The sequence below is a fragment of the Balearica regulorum genome, chromosome 28 (genome assembly GCF_011004875.1).
Source record: "Balearica regulorum gibbericeps isolate bBalReg1 chromosome 28, bBalReg1.pri, whole genome shotgun sequence".
Taxonomy (NCBI): domain Eukaryota; kingdom Metazoa; phylum Chordata; class Aves; order Gruiformes; family Gruidae; genus Balearica; species Balearica regulorum.
In genome coordinates this window covers 1,565,193-1,583,761 of record NC_046211.1, presented here as the reverse complement: position 1 = coordinate 1,583,761, position 18,569 = coordinate 1,565,193, and the positions used below count along the sequence as shown (strand labels likewise).

Genomic DNA, 18,569 nt, shown 5'->3' with positions numbered 1-18,569 from the left:
TTTTGGACTTTCTTTATAACCGGAATTATGTAAGCTGGCCATGTCCCCTGGCTATGTCAGGCACAGTCTAAGCAAAAACACTGGCAAGTACCAATGAAGTCATGACAGTTCACCACCCTAAGGGCAAAGACGGCTCTTCCAGTGCCTGCACAGCTGTGGATAACTCCCATGATGTGATGGGATGTGGTGGCTGTGCTCTCGCAGTGCTACCACCTTACTGCCATAACTGTCAGGGAGGACAACCATCCCCTCTACTCTAGCGCTGAGGTCTCTGCAGGCCAGCCTGGTTAAAAATAAGGTCACAGTCCTAACCCAGGTGCTCTTACACCACTGCAAGTCTACATGAAGACCACTTCACTGCTGCTTTGGCTGTTTGGGTTTCTTTCCTCCATTTCTCTGTAGGTCAAATCCTCCAAGGCTGTAAATTACCTGGAGCCTCCCAGATTTGCACCACTTCAGCCTCTGGCTCTATAAGTATGTGTTGTCTTTTGGGGAGCTTAAACTCATTGGACCAGAGTCCAATGTGTGTCCCTACAGCCCCTGGCAATAACGTGGGTGTCATTAGAAACACATAATACACTCCTACCAATCTGCCAGTTACAACACAACATAATGACATGCCAGAGCCACGTCTGGGTGTTCAGAAACATTTTCTAAAGTGAGAGATAAATTATCGATGTCTATAAAGACAAAAGTTCCTCTTTCCCACTTCACATTTCCTTTCTGGAATGTTAGACAGCCTTTGTAGGGCAGATGTGAAAGTAAATCACTTGTTTTTTTCTGAAAATCCAAAAGCATGTCTGCTTTTTCCCATTTCTTTGCTTTACTTGTAGTAGGTGGAGTCATCCAATGACTTTAATATAGCTGAAAACAGAAGAGGTGGTGGAAGGCAGATATCAATCAGAAATGACAAGCCCAAGATTATGCCAAGTAAGTGGGTAGTGGTGGTTGGGTTTGGCTAGTAAATAAATCAATCATTGTTTCTTTCCAAGAGGAGGACTAGATACTATATAAAAGTTCTCACACACAAGGTTTCCTCACTCCATTTGACTTCTTTCCACTGGTTCGTGCCGTGGGACACGGTAAGATATTTCATGCTACTGATGAAAACTAACTCGGCTGATTAGCCCTGGAATGCTAAACTAGAAAAGATGGGAGTAAATATGGCTTTTGGGTCTCATAGTCCAACTATTCCTCCTTATTTAGAGTCTTTTTTTTTTTTCCTAATGATTCAGTCTGTGGGATTACTTAATCATACAGAAAAGTGGGAGAGCTGGGACATAGAAAACATGGTTTTTGGAGCTCCTTTGATTTCTCTGGGCCAAACACCATGTGGTACCACTGTACACAGGCAGCTCCTAAATACTCTTAGAATATAATCTTAAGGAAAAGGGCAGGAAAAAAGAGGTTTTGCAGCTATTTAGCAAAGAGTGGGAAACAAAGGAACTGAAATACAAAATGGGGGTCTATTCTCATTTTGTTTAAACTGGAAAGGGTTCTCTTTTGACCATCTTTTTTCTTGGAGGAACCGTTCTCTCCTCTGGAATGTTTGGACACCTCAGCCCGCTGACCTGCAGATCCTTTTCATTAGTAAAGCTGTCACTTGCCTGTCAGAGGAATGTAAATTACTACTGCCAGCAGACAAGGATGTGGGCTGTGATGGAGGTTAAGTGCCAAAGAAGTGCTCAAACTTCACAGCATCCCTGTAGGTTTCAGCCTTGGTTACAGGCATTCATCAAGCCCTTGCAAGTGGTGGCCTAGAGCATTCTGCTGAAGCTTTTTTTTTTTTTTTTGCATTGCTGATATCTTTTCCGCTGGCTGTTCCTCTTTCTTCTAATTTTTAATGACATTGTTATGTAAATGATGAGCCGTGTTCTTTGTTTCTTGTATGACATGGAATATTAATACTTATCACCAAGCACCCTTTCAAAATTCCCAAACCACTTTTGGATAAGGGTAATTCTGGTGTACCACGACCTTGTGTACCTCTTGCAGTGGCATGCCACTCTGACAGCTTGCTGCAAGAAGGAATTATTAAGGAATGATTATGGTTGCACCTGTCCTAGACAAAAAGACCAGTTATATATGGATAGAGGAGGTCCTATAGAAAAACTGATCAAGGGATATGGAATGAGCTGAAAACTTCCCGGGTCCTTCCTGGGAATCATTTTAATTTATAAATTCCTGAGGTTGACAATACCCTTTAACACTAGCTATCAGAGGTGAATGGGGGGGGCAAAAAGGGAGCAGAAGACATTTTCACGTATGGGCCTGTCTTTGGAAGGGGATGGGGGGGGCACAATAACACAAGCTTTCCTGCCCCAGGTTTGATGAGGTTGTTTTTAATCTCTCTTGGAGGACTCCCCGACGCCTGGGATGATGGGTTCCCATCAGCAGAAGGGTGATGGCCAAGGGATCTCTGAGCAGTCTGGTGGATGCCACAGCAGTGGTGGTGGAGGAGGTTCATGCCACGGAGGTGGTGGAGGAGGATCCTGCCACAGTAGTGGTGAAGGAGGATCGCTAGTATACCAGACCCAAGGATCACCCTGCCACAGAGGAGGAGGAGGCAGCGGTGGCTGCGGCGGTGGTGCTATTTACCAGACCCACATATCATCATCCTCCTTTGGAGGAGGAGGTGGAGGAGGTGGTGGTGGGTCAGGCCACCAGGGACAAGGACATATCTGCATTATTGGAGGAGGAGGAGGAGGAGGTGGTGGTGGTGGAGGTGGTGGTAGTGGTTCAGGCCACCAAAGTCAAGGTCCCATCTGCATTGGAGGTGGTAGTATGGGAGGAGGAGGTGGAGGTGGTTCAGGGCACCAAAGCCAAGGTCCCATCTGTATTGGTGGAGGTGGAGGAGGAGGAGGTGGGGGTGGTGGCTCTGGCCATCAGGGCCAAGGTCCCATCTGTATTGGTGGAGGTGGAGGAGGAGGAGGTGGAGGTGGTGGCTCTGGCCATCAGGGCCAAGGTCCCATCTGTATTGGTGGAGGAAGTGGTGGTGGTGGAGGTGGCTCTGGCCACCAGGGCCAAGGTCCCATCTGTATTAGTGGAGGTGGAGGAGGAGGAGGTGGGGGTGGTGGCTCTGGCCATCAGGGCCAAGGTCCCATCTGTATTGGTGGAGGAAGTGGTGGTGGTGGAGGTGGCTCTGGCTACCAGGGCCAAGGTCCCATCTGTATTGGTGGAGGTGGAGGAGGAGGAGGTGGAGGTGGTGGCTCTGGCCACCAGGGCCAAGGTCCCATCTGTATTGGTGGAGGAAGTGGTGGTGGTGGTGGTGGGGGTGGTGGCTCTGGCCATCAGGGCCAAGGTCCCATCTGTATTGGTGGAGGAAGTGGTGGTGGTGGAGGTGGCTCTGGCCATCAGGGCCAAGGTCCCATCTGTATTAGTGGAGGTGGAGGAGGAGGAGGTGGAGGTGGTGGCTCTGGCCACCAGGGCCAAGGTCCCATCTGTATTGGTGGAGGAAGTGGTGGTGGTGGAGGTGGGAGTGGTGGCTCTGGCCACCAGGGCCAAGGTCCCATCTGTATTGGTGGAGGTGGAGGAGGAGGAGGTGGGGGTGGTGGTTCTGGCTACCAGGGCCAAGGTCCCATCTGTATTGGTGGAGGTGGAGGAGGAGGAGGAGGTGGAGGTGGTGGCTTTGGCCACCAGGGCCAAGGTCCCATCTGTATTGGTGGAGGAAGTGGTGGTGGTGGTGGAGGTGGCTCTGGCCACCAGGGTCAAGGCCCCATCTGCATTGGAGGTGGGAGCATGGGAGGAGGAGGAGGCGGTTCAGGCCACCAGAGCCAAGGCCCCATTTGTATTGGAGGTGGCAGCATAGGAGGACAAGGGGGAGGTGGTGGTGGTTCAGGCCACCAGGGTCAAGGATCCATCTGCATCATTGGGGGAGGAGGGTCAGGCCACCAGAGCCAGGGATCATCGTCTTTTGGAGGAGGTGGCGGTGGAGGTGGTTCATCCAGTTCTGGAGGTATGTCCATTCAACAGCAGACCCAGCCAATCTCCTGGCCACCGCAGACAAAACACAAGTAGTGTCTGCAGAAGGGACTCTCAGATCAAGAAGACCCAAGATACAAGCATGCCTGACATTTCTTTCTCTGTTAAATTTAAGAATATTTGCATTATTCCTTTATCCTCTTCCTTGGGATTTTTCTGTTCAGCTCTCCAGTTGACCAGAACCTCTGGTGTTATGTATCAATAACCTCCAGCCAGGATTATTTCATATGTCTGTTATCTGCCTCAGCGTTCTAGTGCTTGCACAAGACAATAAAACTTGCGGTCCTAGAGAGCTTCAGTGTCTGAGTGGTTGGATTTTGCTTTATACCACAACATTTGCATTAGTTCCATTATTATGTTTTTATTCTGAGCCGATGTTGTTGTAATAAAGCTGCAGAGCACAAGTGCATTGAAAACACATCTCTAGAAGAGGCGCTGGCTTCACTAAATATTCTTCAATCATCTTTTAATGTCTGTTGCTACTCATGATCCTTACTTTTGCCCATCAGATAAGGTACCACAAAGTTAAACATTGCAGTCTCTTTACCTCATCAAAATGTCATGCGATGCTCAAGGAAGTTTTAAATGGTTTAGGAGAGAAAAAGATGTAAAAACTCTAGTATAAAGGATTACAAGGTACTATTACAAGTGTGATGCTGAGGTCCTTGCACATGCATGTTGTAGGAGCTCTTGGTGCTCACAGCTTCACCAAGCAGCTGTGGAAGATAAATGAGGAGTCTGTCCAACCCTTACTCCAGCTCTGAACCCCTAGTAGAACCAACGTCAGGGCAGGACTCAAGAAGGCCCCTTCCAAGGGCTGAGATGCTGAACCTGGAGTAATTAGAGATCTCCTCATTCCCACAGGAATAAAACACAGCTCCAGGTATGACTCTTCAGAGGGAGTTTCCCTATGGGAAGTGATTTCTTTGATGTGGTATATTCTGGCAATTAGCAGGGAAAGGAAAATAAACCTTCTCTGCCTGAACTATTCTATGTAAGGCAGATGACAGATGCCTGGAAGTGTCCCAAAAGAGATGGGAGTCACCCACATCTATAGCAGGTAAAAGAGCTTCAAATGTATGTGTCCCTCTACCCTCTGTCCTCTCCCCCTTGGGGATCCCAGGGAGGCAAGCATTGTGAAAACGCATCCAGACAAGCTCCTCCAGCCAGTGCTGCCACTGGAACAGCTGAGTTGCCTGGGATTTTATTATGGAAAGTCATAGAGTGCTAAAATTCCAGCAGGAACACTGCTGTTGCCTGCACAGGGCTAACAGAAAGCTTGGGGTCCCACTTCTTGGAGGTGGGAGCGTTGCTGTTGACCATCCCTGCACCCAGAAACAGCCCAGGACCGAGAAAGCTGGGAACCAAGTTTCAGAGGCTCTCAGGGTGACAACAGGAGCACAGAGCATCTTCAGATCTTGTTGCTTCTTCAGAAACACCAGAGCCATCTCCCAAACTGGGATGAATTCATCCTTTTGATTAATATCTATCAAGATGCTGTTACACAGGGTGGATGCTGGATGGAGAGCAGCCCTGAGGAGAAGGACTTGGGGATGTCGGGGGAAGAGAAACTCAACATGACCCAGCAATGTGCACTTGCAGCCCAGAAAGCCAACCATGTCCTGGGCTGCGTGTCCAGCAGTGTGACCAGCAGGTCAAGGGAGGGGATTATGCCCCTCTGCTCCGCTCTGGTGAGAACCCACCTGCAGTGCTGCGTCCAGCTCTGGGGTCCCCAGGACAAGAAGGACACGGAGCTGTTAGAGTGAGGCCAGAGGAGGCCACGGAGATGATCCAGGGGCTGGAGCACCTCTGCTATGGAGACAGGCTGGGAGAGTTGGTCTGGTTCAGCCCAAAGAAGAGAAGGCTGCGGGGAGACCTTAGAGCCCCTTCCAGTCCCTGAAGGGGCTACAGGAAAGCTGGAGAGGGGCTGGGGACAAGGGCAGGGAGTGACAGGACAAGGGAGGATGGCTTTAAATTAGAAGAGGGTGGATGTAGATTACATATAAGAAAGAAATTCTTTACCATAGTAAAAGGGTGGTGAGGCCCTGGCACAGGTTGCCCAGAGAAGCTGTGGCTGCCCCTGGCTCCCTGGCAGTGTTCAAGGCCAGGTTGGATGGAGCTTTGGGCAACCTGATCTTGTGAAGGTTGTCCCTGCCCATGGCAGGGGGTTGGAACTAGATTGTCTTTAAGGTCTCTTCCAACCCAAACCATTCTATGATGATTCTATGATCTGTTACCATCTACCCACAGCACTTCAACTCCTTTCTGAAATAGGCATCACCCCTCCTCCCAGAGGCAGTGTAAAGCCTCCCTGATCTCTGTGCTGTCCACAGTGGTGCATTCAAACAAAAATCATGATCAACACATCACTGGTGTAGTGGCAAAGTCCAGGCATGTGAGATTCCTTTGCTGCCCCAGCAACAGCAGTCCTACCCAGTGCAGCCCTGTCCCTTCCCCTGGGCATCTCCATAGTTCGTAATACACAATAAACACAAGTCTCCAGAGCCCCTTCTGCTGCCAGTCGTCACCCCAGCAGCATCTCCCAGCTTGAGTGGAGCGTGCTAGCTGGAGTCCCACAATCCTACCTTGAAAGTCAACTGTAGGAGCTGAGCTCATGCGTGGTACCTGCAGCCAAACTGCAAGTAGCCTAGGAAGTGATGCACTAGAGAGGCATTGATCCGATTCGATGAGTCAGGACAAGTGGGCTGAAGGAGGACAGTTTGTTTAGTCAATAAACCTATCACCATTCCTCTGGATGCCTCACTTCCCACCCAGGAAAACTAGAAATGGTATAAAAGCTGCTGGATCTCACAGTCCTTCATTCGCTCAGCTCTGCTCTGCTGTACGCATTGTTGGAGCCAAGAAGGGTAAGTCCATTTCTGCCAAAAGGAGCGATTCTTCTCTTACTTTCATGCTTGTAAAACATGAATGCATTGGTAAACTATGCCTGATGGGTGGTGGTTTGGGTGAATTTAAATCTGTGAATGTCAGCAGAAGCAGGATCATCTCATGCTACTGAAAGTTGTGTGTTTCATCAGTATAGAAATGGAGATGGAACAATTATGGGATAAAAGACTTTAAATGGCAGGTTGATCAACTTGAGCAATCTGGTAATCTTCTGTTAGCAGAAGGCTCTATCTGTGGCTGGGACCCATGGAGCACAAAGTGCTTAGAAGAAGGGAGGTTGACTGGTTCAGGACACTGTTTGTCAATGTCATTGGGCTGTACAGGAGTCCTTCTGGCTGGGGGAAATTCCCGTGATGGCAGCGGCTGCTCTTGAGTAAAAAGCATGCTGTGTCTTGCAGGGTGACTACTCAAAGATGTGCTCCAGACAGACCTCCGGAGGCTGCCATGAAACGTCCTCCCAGTCCGGCGGATGCCACAGCGGGGGTTCCTGCTGCCATGGGGGCAGCTCCTCCAGCTACCAGTCGCAGGGCTCCTCCTGCTGTGGGGGCTCAGGCTCAGGCAGCTACGGTGGGGGCAGCGGGGGCTCTGCCAAGATCATTGTCAGCTCTGGCGGTGGAGGAGGTGGATCCTGCTGCAGCGGGGGCTCCTCAGGCTACGGCATGGGAGGAGGATACAGCGGTGGCAGTGGGGGATCAGGCCAGAAGATCATTATTAGCTCAGGCGGTGGAGGAGGTGGAGGATCATCTGGCTGCTGCAGTGGGGGATCCAGTGGTGGGTCTTCAGGAGGGAAGATCATCATTGGAGGTGGAGGTAGTGGGGGATCCTCTGGATGCTGCAGTGGAGGTTCCAGCTATGGCATGGGAGGAGGATCCAGCGGCTGGTCTTCAGGATCAAAGAGTATCATTGGGGGTGGAGGAGGTGGAGGATCATCTGGCTGCTGCAGTGGAGGATCCAGTGGTGGGTCTTCAGGAGGCAAGATCATCATTGGAGGTGGAGGTAGTGGAGGATCCTCTGGATGCTGCAGTGGAGGTTCCAGCTATGGCATGGGAGGAGGATCCAGTGGTGGGTCTTCAGGATCAAAGAGCATCATTGGAGGTGGAGGAGGTGGGGGATCCTCTGGATGCTGCAGTGGAGGTTCCAGCTATGGCATGGGAGGAGGATCCAGTGGTGGGTCTTCAGGATCAAAGAGTATCATTGGGGGTGGAGGAGGTGGAGGATCATCTGGCTGCTGCAGTGGGGGATCCAGTGGTGGGTCTTCAGGAGGCAAGATCATCATTGGAGGTGGAGGTAGTGGGGGATCCACTGGATGCTGCAGTGGAGGTTCCAGCTATGGCATGGGAGGAGGATCCAGTGGTGGGTCTTCAGGATCAAAGAGTATCATTGGAGGTGGAGGAGGTGGAGGATCCTCTGGCTGCTGCAGTGGGGGATCCAGTGGTGGGTCTTCAGGAGGCAAGATCATCATTGGAGGTGGAGGTAGTGGAGGATCCTCTGGATGCTGCAGTGGAGGTTCCAGCTATGGCATGGGAGGAGGATCCAGTGGTGGGTCTTCAGGAGCAAAGAGCATCATTGGAGGTGGAGGTGGTGGGGGATCCTCTGGATGCTGCAGTGGAGGTTCCAGCTATGGCATGGGAGGAGGATCCAGCGGCTGGTCTTCAGGATCAAAGAGTATCATTGGGGGTGGAGGAGGTGGAGGATCATCTGGCTGCTGCAGTGGAGGATCCAGTGGTGGGTCTTCAGGAGGCAAGGTCATCATTGGAGGTGGAGGTAGTGGGGGATCCTCTGGATGCTGCAGTGGAGGATCCAGTGGTGGCAGTGGCGGTTCCTCAGGCCACACAATCATCATCAGCTCTGGAGGGGGCAGCGGAAGCTCCTGCCAGTCCACACAGCAGAAATGCCCTCTTGTCATTCCCTACATCGAGTCCCATCAGACCAAGCAGGCCTGCCACTGGTCCCCCAGCCACCAGAAGTAACAGCCACAGTCAGCTCCAGATCTCATCAAGAACAGCCCTGCCTCTGTCTCCCAAGTTTGCCTGTTTCATCCCCAACTTGTCCTCTTCCTTTTTCTTCCCTTGATGCTGTATCCCTGTGCTCTGAACTCCCAGATGGCTCTTCTCACCCATCAATGAAGGGAAATAAAAATTACTGTGTGCAGAAAGAACTGGTTTCTCAAGGCTGCTTTTGTCCTTTGTCATTTTCCTGTTTACTTTGAAAAAGTGAATAATACATCAAATACATTCAGCTGTGAAATCTTCAGCCTGCAGTGGTGGAGCAGATGAGTGTTAACAGATCTTGCTTAAGTAGAACATCTGTGTCCCTCTTGCGAATAATGTCCAACAAGGCTGTGACTTTAACCTGGGGAATAGCTCCACCTCGGTTTCCACTTCCCAGAGAAGGAAGGAGACCACAAGCTCTGGATTTCGCTGCAGAGATTTTCAGTGCAGACAGCAGCATCCTTTGGAAATGCAGTTAGGTTTTTATGTACTCCATTTCTCTAGATCTATCGGGAGAAAACAATTAGTTTTGGTAGGCAACATTCAGAGAAATTTGTGCTGAAGTCAGCAGCAAGTCCTCTTCAAGACAGGTGTGATTACAGTCTTGCATTCAGTAAATTTTAAGCTAAAAGGGTTTTTTGTCCATCTCACATACACAGCTGGTAGCCAGGAAACAAAATTAGGAATAAAAGGGATCAATGTCCATGCAAATGCTTGAGCGGTCATGACTGTCTGGATTTTGCCTTTTGCAGAAAAATTGGAGAGTTCCTCTTACACCAGCAGTGTCTTCATGTCCCATGCTATCAACGTTAGCATTGCTGTGCATGAAGGAAGCTGCTGGGGAAAAGGATTGTAGGATCTGGCCCCAATTTTTCTCTCTCTCATAGCAATGCACACCAAGGCACCATCCATTGAGGTCTTTGCGGTGATGAGACTGAAAGGCAACGTGACTTGCCAGCCCATCCTGAGGGTGACTGGACTGCAGGGCAGAAAAGGGCCCAGACAGAGCATCAGAAAACAGGCAGCGTGGCCCAGATTTGTTGCAGCCACCACCACGAAGCTTTCTGCATCCACCCTTGCCTTTACCGAACGTGGGTATTAAAGCTGCTCTTTAACTTGGGGAAGATTGTGGCAATCCCAACCCCTGCAGCAGCTGTGGCTCCAGCCACGCTCTTCCTCCACATGAGGCAAGCACCACACATGCACATATGCTACAGGTTCAGTGTTTCCAGTCCCTGTGGGGTCCAGCCTTGTGGTCTCTGTACACCAGTACTTGCAGGAGCAGCTCTCACCACCCCTGCGGAAAGCCTCCACAGCTTTTCCTCGTGCCCTGGGTCCTGGTGAGCTGCAAATCCTAGATGCCCCTTTGTGCAAGTCCCTGCAGGTTAAATGCATGGAACGGATCAAGGTGTTGTGATGCTCAGTAGCACAACGCCCACACTTCACGGGTGCGAGCCAGAATTGCAGTGACAATTAGATTTCCCCTTGGTGATGAGAGTAGAGCTTAAGCCACTGGAGGGAGTCCAAAGCAAAATGAAGGAAGCCCCCTGCACCCACATTCCTGGTGCTGACGGCTGTGTCCCCATACCAATGGAGTTGCGTGCATGCTCAAAAATATGTTCATCATGACAGGGCTGGGCAGCCTGCTGCTGCTGTCATGCATCCTCTCAGCTAAGCCCCTCCAATTATGCTTTCCTCTACTCAACCTCCCATGAGGGTGGATGCTGCTGTCAGCCTCCAAGCATGCATGACGCCGTGACAGGATGAAGCTGCTGCAAAACACAGCAGCCAGCACTGCGATAACTGTGCTGACGAACTGTCATTCTCCAGCAAGGAAAAAAACCCAGATGCCTCCCCAGCCTAAGGTATGGGTGGGCTGGCCATTGAAGCAGGACCCTCAAAAAATAGGTCCTGCTAAGACAGAGGAAATGTTTAGTATCCTAGAGTTCATGGGTAGGGTCTTGACGGCCTTCAAATTCACCTTTGCAAATAGAAAGATCTCAAGACTTTCCCAACTGCAGCCTGGTGATCAGGACCCCTGGGAAGCTGGAGCTGAGCACAGACCTGTCTGCTCAATCAACAGCAGCGTTCACCTTGGACTCCCAAACGCGTGAGGCAAAATGTCCCTCATGTCTTTGCCATCCTCACAGGGCCCTCTGAAATGAATCTGGGCTGGTGGTACCTCTCGCCTGTTGAGCACATGGTTGCCTTTCCCAGTGAGTCGGATGTACTCCTGCTCCCCATCCAGCTCCCCATCTCACCAGTCCTTGAGGAAACCCTTTTTACCCCAAAACCCGCTGGGACTCCGCTCCAGTGCACCCTTTACTGTTGGCCTTCCATCATGTTCTAACCCCAAGGCGCTCCAGTCTCCATCCCGCAGCATCTGTTCTGTCTCCACTCTCTGCTGAGTACCCAAGAAGCTGCAGCTGAGCAGAAATGGGTTGGGGAGCACCCAAAATAGACCCCCAGCACCCATTTGCCGCCAACATTTCAGAGCAAGGCTCTCGGAAATTAATCATTAAGTAGAATTAGCAACTGCAATATAGAACGTAATTGATACATCTCCTTCACACCACCTATCTGCTGCAAGTGAGTCAAAGAAGGAGGTAGCTAAAGCCAGGCTCATTAATAAATCTATCAGCATTCCTTAGGGTGTCTCACTTCCCTTAGGAGCACATATAAAAGCTCACTTACCCCAACGGTCCTCATTCACCTGCCACCGAGCCCTGCAAGCATTTCCAGTTGCACTGAAGGTAAGCCCATTGATACGGAAACTTTTTGAACCCCTATGCAGAGTGGTCAGACCACCAATTGGTCTTTGAGCATGATTTGAACGGGGGAACGACACCGACTCAATGTTGGACTGTGTTATCCAAAAACCAATTTGGTGTGCCAACTGGACTGCCTTCCTTACAGAAAGGAGTTGTGGGTGATATTCTCAGAGCTCATAGATATGGCTGAGTTTTCAGCTTTTGTGAGTTTTAGTGGTATGTACATCCAGAACAATCTACAGCAGGACTGAAGTTTTTAGACTGCCAGCTCTGAGCGTGACAGAGCACATGTAAAAATCTCTGGAAGTAATCGCAATCTTCCTGTGTGTAGAGTTTTTCTGTAACTGTTGTGATCCGCAAACCAGTCCCTGGGAACTTTTCATTGCAGGTCTTTCCTGGTGTCAGACAAGGGAGAGGGAGTTTATGAAGCTGCTGTTCTTGTAGGACTGCAGAATACGGGGCAGACAGGGTATTTCCTCCATTTTTTGTTTGCTGTGAAGGTTCAGCAGCATCTCCAAGAAGCTCGTTTCTGACAGCACTGTTTCTTGCAGGGTGACTACTCAAAGATGTGCTCCAGACAGACCTCCGGAGGCTGCCATGAAACGTCCTCCCAGTCCGGCGGATGCCACAGCGGGGGTTCCTGCTGCCATGGGGGCAGCTCCTCCAGCTACCAGTCGCAGGGCTCCTCCTGCTGTGGGGGCTCAGGCTCAGGCAGCTACGGTGGGGGCAGCGGGGGCTCTGCCAAGATCATTGTCAGCTCTGGCGGTGGAGGAGGTGGATCCTGCTGCAGCGGGGGCTCCTCAGGCTACGGCATGGGAGGAGGATACAGCGGTGGCAGTGGGGGATCAGGCCAGAAGATCATTATTAGCTCAGGCGGTGGAGGAGGTGGAGGATCATCTGGCTGCTGCAGTGGAGGATCCAGTGGTGGGTCTTCAGGAGGGAAGATCATCATTGGAGGTGGAGGTAGTGGGGGATCCTCTGGATGCTGCAGTGGAGGTTCCAGCTATGGCATGGGAGGAGGATCCAGCGGCTGGTCTTCAGGACCAAAGAGTATCATTGGGGGTGGAGGTGGTGGAGGATCCTCTGGCTGCTGCAGTGGGGGATCCAGTGGTGGGTCTTCAGGAGGGAAGATCATCATTGTAGGTGGAGGTAGTGGGGGATCCTCTGGATGCTGCAGTGGAGGTTCCAGCTATGGCATGGGAGGAGGATCCAGTGGCTGGTCTTCAGGATCAAAGAGTATCATTGGAGGTGGAGGAGGTGGAGGATCATCTGGCTGCTGCAGTGGGGGATCCAGTGGTGGGTCTTCAGGAGGCAAGGTCATCATTGGAGGTGGAGGTAGTGGGGGTTCCTCTGGATGCTGCAGTGGAGGTTCCAGCTATGGCATGGGAGGAGGATCCAGTGGTGGGTCTTCAGGATCAAAGAGTATCATTGGGGGTGGAGGAGGTGGAGGATCATCTGGCTGCTGCAGTGGAGGATCCAGCGGTGGGTCTTCAGGAGGGAAGATCATCATTGTAGGTGGAGGTAGTGGAGGATCCTCTGGATGCTGCAGTGGAGGTTCCAGCTATGGCATGGGAGGAGGATCCAGCGGCTGGTCTTCAGGATCAAAGAGTATCATTGGGGGTGGAGGAGGTGGAGGATCCTCTGGCTGCTGCAGTGGGGGATCCAGTGGTGGGTCTTCAGGAGGCAAGATCATCATTGGAGGTGGAGGTAGTGGGGGATCCTCTGGATACTGCAGTGGAGGTTCCAGCTATGGCATGGGAGGAGGATCCAGTGGTGGGTCTTCAGCATCAAAGAGTATCATTGGGGGTGGAGGAGGTGGAGGGTCATCTGGCTGCTGCAGTGGAGGATCCAGCGGTGGGTCTTCAGGAGGCAAGATCATCATTGGAGGTGGAGGTAGTGGGGGATCCTCTGGATGCTGCAGTGGAGGATCCAGTGGTGGCAGTGGCGGTTCCTCAGGCCACACAATCATCATCAGCTCTGGAGGGGGCAGCGGAGGCTCCTGCCAGTCCACACAGCAGAAATGCCCTCTTGTCATTCCCTACATCGAGTCCCATCAGACCAAGCAGGCCTGCCACTGGTCCCCCAGCCACCAGAAGTAACAGTCACAGGCGGCTCCAGATCTCGTCAAGAACAGCCCTGCCTCTGCCATGTCACCTCTTCCATCCAGTCCTGGTTCTGTTAGCCTGTTTCTTCCCAGCGTGTCCTCTTCCCTTCCCTTGATGCTGCATCCCTGTGCTGAGAATTCCAGGATTAAAAGCCTTGTGCCCTGCTGCTGGTGTTGGGATGCCTTTGATAAGGCTCTGCTGCTTTTCCAAAAAGCATTTTTTCCATCTAATAAAAGTAATAATATCTCAAAGCTGCCTTTTTTTCTGCGTGTGGGTTTTTTCTTTTTTTTCTCAACCAGCATCGTACGGTCTTGGAAGCTGGAAATCTATCTGAAGAGGCATTTCACTCCTCCTTTCTGTAAAGAAGATGATGGGTTCAATAGTGCATTGCTGTAGATGCATCTCTTAAGCCATTCAGTTTATAGCACCTTCGTTTTCCCCCATGGGCTCCATGACAGAGTAACAACAGATAAAACATCAAGCAACCACAGCACCCAACATCCCTTTGGTGCCTATGCATGATGCAGCCATCCCAGCTCATAGCTCTGAAGTCCTCTGAGGTACCAGCACCCAATGACCATGTCTGTGGAGCAATGAAGTGGTGCTGGAAGACATGACCAAATCCATTAGGCTCAGTCCTGAAGAGCAGGGACTGGGACTGACCCTCAATAGCAGCTGTTGCTGCTCAGGGTGGCCAACAACACCATGCCAATGTCCATGTCCTTCCCATCCTTCTCCTTCCCTCCCAGCTTTGCAAACCTCAGAGGGTAAGCCTCACACACTGAGTCAGCCAAATCAGCCCTGGGCCAGGCAGAAGGAAATAAAACCAGCCACAAGTCCCTCAGGCAGCTCAATATATCATGCTTCCAGGCCTTAAATCCCTCCTTGCCCAAGCTTTTGAAATCTGCTTTGAAATGCGAGGGCATCACCACCACCCCTGTGCACTGCTTTCTGCCTGGTAGACGTGGCCTTTTGCCAAAGCTGGGACTCACTGTCCCCACGGCGAAATTGCTCAGAGCTGAACAAACCTAGTCCAGCCTGCAAGAGCCGTGCTGCGGGGCCGATCTGGAGGACAACAGGCTGCAGCGCGGACATTATGCCAGGCAACACCACCACCATGGCCGCAGCATGTATCCCCTGCAGTCCTCCAGATCAGTCTCCCTGGAGTTCCTGGTGCTTGGTGCTCTTTCGAAGCCAGAGAAAGGACACAGCATACGAAAATGCAGAGGGAAGGCATCTGGAGGCATAATCCTTCACGAGAGGAGTAATCCAGCCACAGTGGGTTTAAGCATCAGGATTTTCACACCTCCACAATTCTCTCCAGGACCCCTAAGCTTTCTCAGAGCATCTCTAGCACCCTTCAAAATACCTGAGCCAGGCACTTCACTTTTGACTAGCTTCTGGTTCCAATGCGAATGTCTTCTTCAGAAAATCACCCACTGGAGCCACCAGTGAGATGCTGGAGGGATCAACGTGCTGTTTGACCACCAGACGCTTTCTGAGCATTTGCCTTCCGCTCTCCCGGGTACTCGCTGATCACACCCACCCCTCCAGCGATGCCCCAAGCCATGAGCACTGCCACACCGCTGAACCACAACCTCTCTGTCCCTTCCCTGAGCAGGACATGGTCACCACCACCCTCTGTCCCACTCTTGGTAATCCTCTTGCTCAGCATTTTGCTACACCCACTCTCCCACCCACCTGCCCTGGTCTCCTCCAGCGTTGCCACCTCACTGGGGGGCTGAAGAGGTCCTACATAGCTCAGGGCAGGAGCACAGGAATAGCATCATTAAGCAGAAGTAGCAATTACTGCTGCATGTAACACAACAAGCAGTGTGAAGGAAAGATATCGATCAGATGTTATGAGTCAAAGCAAACACTGAAATCAGAGTTTGGTAAATAAATCCTTGCCATTCCTTAGGGTGTCTCACTTCCCATATATGCTAAACGCCATATAAAAGTTCCTGTCTGTTAAAGCTCTTCATTCAGTCGACTTTTATCTTCTAAATGTGTTTCCAATGGCTGAGGAGGGTAAGTCAGCTCTTTTCTGAGACTTTACTATTTTTCATATTTATGGGAGACAGCTTCATTTGAGATCTTGACACATGCTTGCAGCAGTACCCGTGCTGCCTGAGCATGCATAGCAAAGTTCTCGGGATCTGTACGGTTTCTTGCTACGGTGTGGATCAGATCACTAGGAAGCAAGGTGAAGTCAAGTCACCGGACTGGGAGACATGGGGCTGAGCAGGCTAAAAAGCCAGATGCATCTGTAGTGGGACCGGCATGTGGTGACTGCATAGTCTTTGCAGTTTTCAACATGTTTGCAATGTGTGGGACACATTTTTTATATTATTTAATAACAAGCCCATGCTGTACTTCATAATGGTTACACACCTCTATGGCTGTGCCAGTTACCTTATGTAAAAGACCTTTGGGGATGCTACGCAACGATGGCAATAATACAGCCAGCAACCTCATCTTGCATGGAAATTTTGATCCACTGCTCTTGCAACAGTTTAAAAACAGAAGCGAGGATAATCCTTGCTATTTTTACATCTCTGCAGTTATGGTCATGAAGATGAGTGGGGAAAACCATGGCTGTTATTAGATGTTAAAAGGATATAGTTCAGATTTTGATTCTCTGGAAATACACCCTGGAGATAAGAAAGAGAAAAGCTATCCCAGTAAGAGTCAAAATACTCTTGCATTTGAAGAACAGCTGGGCAGTACTCAATTTCAAAGCCTGGCATTGCCCGAGGCCCTGGCAAAGCTTTTCTGACCGCACCGCCTGAAACCTCCCCACCTGCCATGGTGCAAAATGAAGCAAAATGGTGGAGGTTTGGGTGGTTTTTTTTTTTTTCTCTTTCAGATTTATCATTGTCTCCAAAGGAGATGTGCCCGGCGGAACGGGGGCTACAGCAATGACATCTCCTCACACCACAGAGGGTGCTGCAGCAACAGTGGAGGCTTCTCAAGCCTCGAGGGACATGGCTCCTTCTTCTGTGGTGGGGACGGCTCAGTCATCTACAGCCGGGGAGCTTCATCCTGCCAGCCCATGCCAACATCATCCACCTACGGCATTGCAGGGGGTTACAGATGTGGCGGTGATGGAGCTGTTGTAATAGCCAGTGCTGAAAGTGGGGGGACATCTGGCTGGGGAACTGCGGGGGGAACACTCCCCGTCTACGGCACTGGGGGAGGAATAGGATGTGGCAGTGAGGACTCAGGCCAGAACATCATTGGCAGCTCAGGGGGTGGTGGAGGATCCAGCTGCCACAGTGGGAAATTGGGCATCACGGCGGGAGGAGGCTTGGGATACGGATACGATTCATTACCGAGAGAAAAGGCCTTAACAACAGGTGGGGGCGGTGGTAGATCAGGGTACCATAGCGGAGGATTGGGCTATGGCGTCAGGGGATGCTCAAGCCCAGACCTCAGCTCAGGAGGCGGTGGGTCCTCCCAGACCATGCAGAAGAAATGCCCCGTGGTCATTCCCAACATCGAGGCCCACCAGAGCAAGCAGACCAGCCACTGGCCCCCCAGCCAGAAGAAGTGACTGACCCATCAGCCATCCCTGCTCAAGTAAAAGTGCCATTATGGTCAGGGAGCTTTGCATTCCTCGTGTTGGGCTGTGCTAGTGTAGTAGTGCTGCTGAGAGCACCACTGGGAAAAATGATTTGTGCTTTGGCGACGGGAAAAGATTCTTCTCTCCATCTCCTTCTGCTCATGGGTTGGAAAATAAAACTTCATAGTCTGTGGGAAATTCAAGTATCGACTTCTTTAATTTCTGGCTCCTTCACTCAAAACACATATAGATACCCAAGGAGTCTACTTCACAACACAAGATTTACCTTCCAACATTTTTGATATATATTTTACAACCATCCTCAAAAGTAATATGTATTTTAATAGAATTAAAATACATCATTTTCAACAGCAAGAGAAGGTTCTTAATTTTGCCCTTGCTGAAGTCAGATCTTCCCCCATGCTCTTCCCATCAACTGGAAATTCTCTGCCCTGCCGAGCCCCCCTGCATTCCACCTGCTGGACTCTGCGAGATACGTTAAGGAGATATGCAAAACTCCCAGGTGATTTCCGACTGATTATTATTTACAGCGTGACCTTGGGAGTGCAAAGTTGTTTACTTGGAAACAATTACACGCCAGGCTCCTGTCCCAGCGAGATTGCAGGTGATGTCGTAAGCCGGAGCACATAAACCTTATGCTTGCACCAGGAGCATGAGGCAACTCGAACAAACTCGTTTGCTTCTTCGCAGTAACCTGCTTCATGACATTTTTTGATAGGATCAGGCCCTAAATTAGACACAGGGAGAAGACGCTTCCTCTGTGCTGTGCTGACAGGACAGCGCAGGGGATGGTTGAACATCCTGTGCCGGTTGTTACGTGGTGTTTGCCAAACACTTAGCATTTTGAGACTGTTCTCTGGGGTTTTTTGACTCCTCCAAATACTGGTAAAGAGGGGAAAAAAACCCACCCATAGATCAGTGCCTATTTAAAAGGGAGACAAAGGAGCATAAACTCACACTGTAAAATATTTTTACCATTGCTGTTTTCACCCACCTGTGGGGTTTTGACCCTTTCAGCTCAATAAAAATCCAGAAAACTTTGCCCTAATGTTTGTAAAAACTTACAAAAACCCAAATCCTCTGAGCTCTAGCCCTGTGTTTGGTGCCACAACAGGTATCTTTCATACTGTAAAATGTTGTAAGACGGGAGGGCTGTGGTGCAGGGAACGTTATACAAGGTTTTGTCACCAGCCATATTAAATTCCATTCTAAAATTAGACAGCATTAT

The 18,569-nt window shown here is 50.6% G+C and overlaps 4 protein-coding genes across 4 annotated transcripts; all 4 read left to right on the top strand.

The window, feature by feature from the left end:
- Positions 1 to 2,379: 2,379 nt before the first annotated feature.
- Positions 2,380 to 4,017, top strand: LOC142598480 (uncharacterized). Its single transcript, XM_075737140.1, has one exon. It carries the CDS (start codon positions 2,380 to 2,382, stop codon positions 4,015 to 4,017), a length of 1,638 nt encoding a protein of 545 aa, XP_075593255.1.
- A 3,284-nt stretch (positions 4,018 to 7,301) lies between these two features.
- Positions 7,302 to 8,858, top strand: LOC142598420 (uncharacterized). Its single transcript, XM_075736942.1, has 2 exons — positions 7,302 to 7,428; positions 7,510 to 8,858. The coding sequence occupies exons 1-2, from the start codon at positions 7,302 to 7,304 to the stop codon at positions 8,856 to 8,858; spliced, it is 1,476 nt and encodes a 491-aa protein (XP_075593057.1).
- Positions 8,859 to 12,216: 3,358 nt separating this feature from the next.
- Positions 12,217 to 13,749, top strand: LOC142598567 (uncharacterized). The gene is made up of 3 exons (XM_075737475.1): positions 12,217 to 12,343; positions 12,425 to 13,322; positions 13,386 to 13,749. Exons 1-3 carry the CDS (start codon positions 12,217 to 12,219, stop codon positions 13,747 to 13,749), a joined length of 1,389 nt encoding a protein of 462 aa, XP_075593590.1.
- A 1,134-nt stretch (positions 13,750 to 14,883) lies between these two features.
- On the top strand, positions 14,884 to 17,311 carry LOC104633567 (uncharacterized). Its single transcript, XM_010299811.2, has 2 exons — positions 14,884 to 15,033; positions 16,625 to 17,311. The coding sequence occupies exons 1-2, from the start codon at positions 14,884 to 14,886 to the stop codon at positions 17,309 to 17,311; spliced, it is 837 nt and encodes a 278-aa protein (XP_010298113.2).
- The last annotated feature ends 1,258 nt before the right edge of the window (positions 17,312 to 18,569 follow it).

Bases quoted from the DNA above. Each gene is read 5' to 3' on its own strand.
- LOC142598567 (XM_075737475.1), top strand. From the start codon at position 12,217: ATGTGCTCCAGACAGACCTCCGGAGGCTGCCATGAAACGTCCTCCCAG. The intron at 12,344-12,424 runs GTGGGGGCTCAG...GCGGTGGAGGAG, and splicing joins GTCGCAGGGCTCCTCCTGCT to GTGGATCCTGCTGCAGCGGG. The intron at 13,323-13,385 runs GTCTTCAGGAGG...TGGATACTGCAG, and splicing joins AGTGGGGGATCCAGTGGTGG to TGGAGGTTCCAGCTATGGCA.
- LOC104633567 (XM_010299811.2), top strand. From the start codon at position 14,884: ATGTATCCCCTGCAGTCCTCCAGATCAGTCTCCCTGGAGTTCCTGGTG. The intron at 15,034-16,624 runs GTGGGTTTAAGC...TTTCTCTTTCAG, and splicing joins AGAGGAGTAATCCAGCCACA to ATTTATCATTGTCTCCAAAG.
- LOC142598480 (XM_075737140.1), top strand. From the start codon at position 2,380: ATGGGTTCCCATCAGCAGAAGGGTGATGGCCAAGGGATCTCTGAGCAG.
- LOC142598420 (XM_075736942.1), top strand. From the start codon at position 7,302: ATGTGCTCCAGACAGACCTCCGGAGGCTGCCATGAAACGTCCTCCCAG. The intron at 7,429-7,509 runs GTGGGGGCTCAG...GCGGTGGAGGAG, and splicing joins GTCGCAGGGCTCCTCCTGCT to GTGGATCCTGCTGCAGCGGG.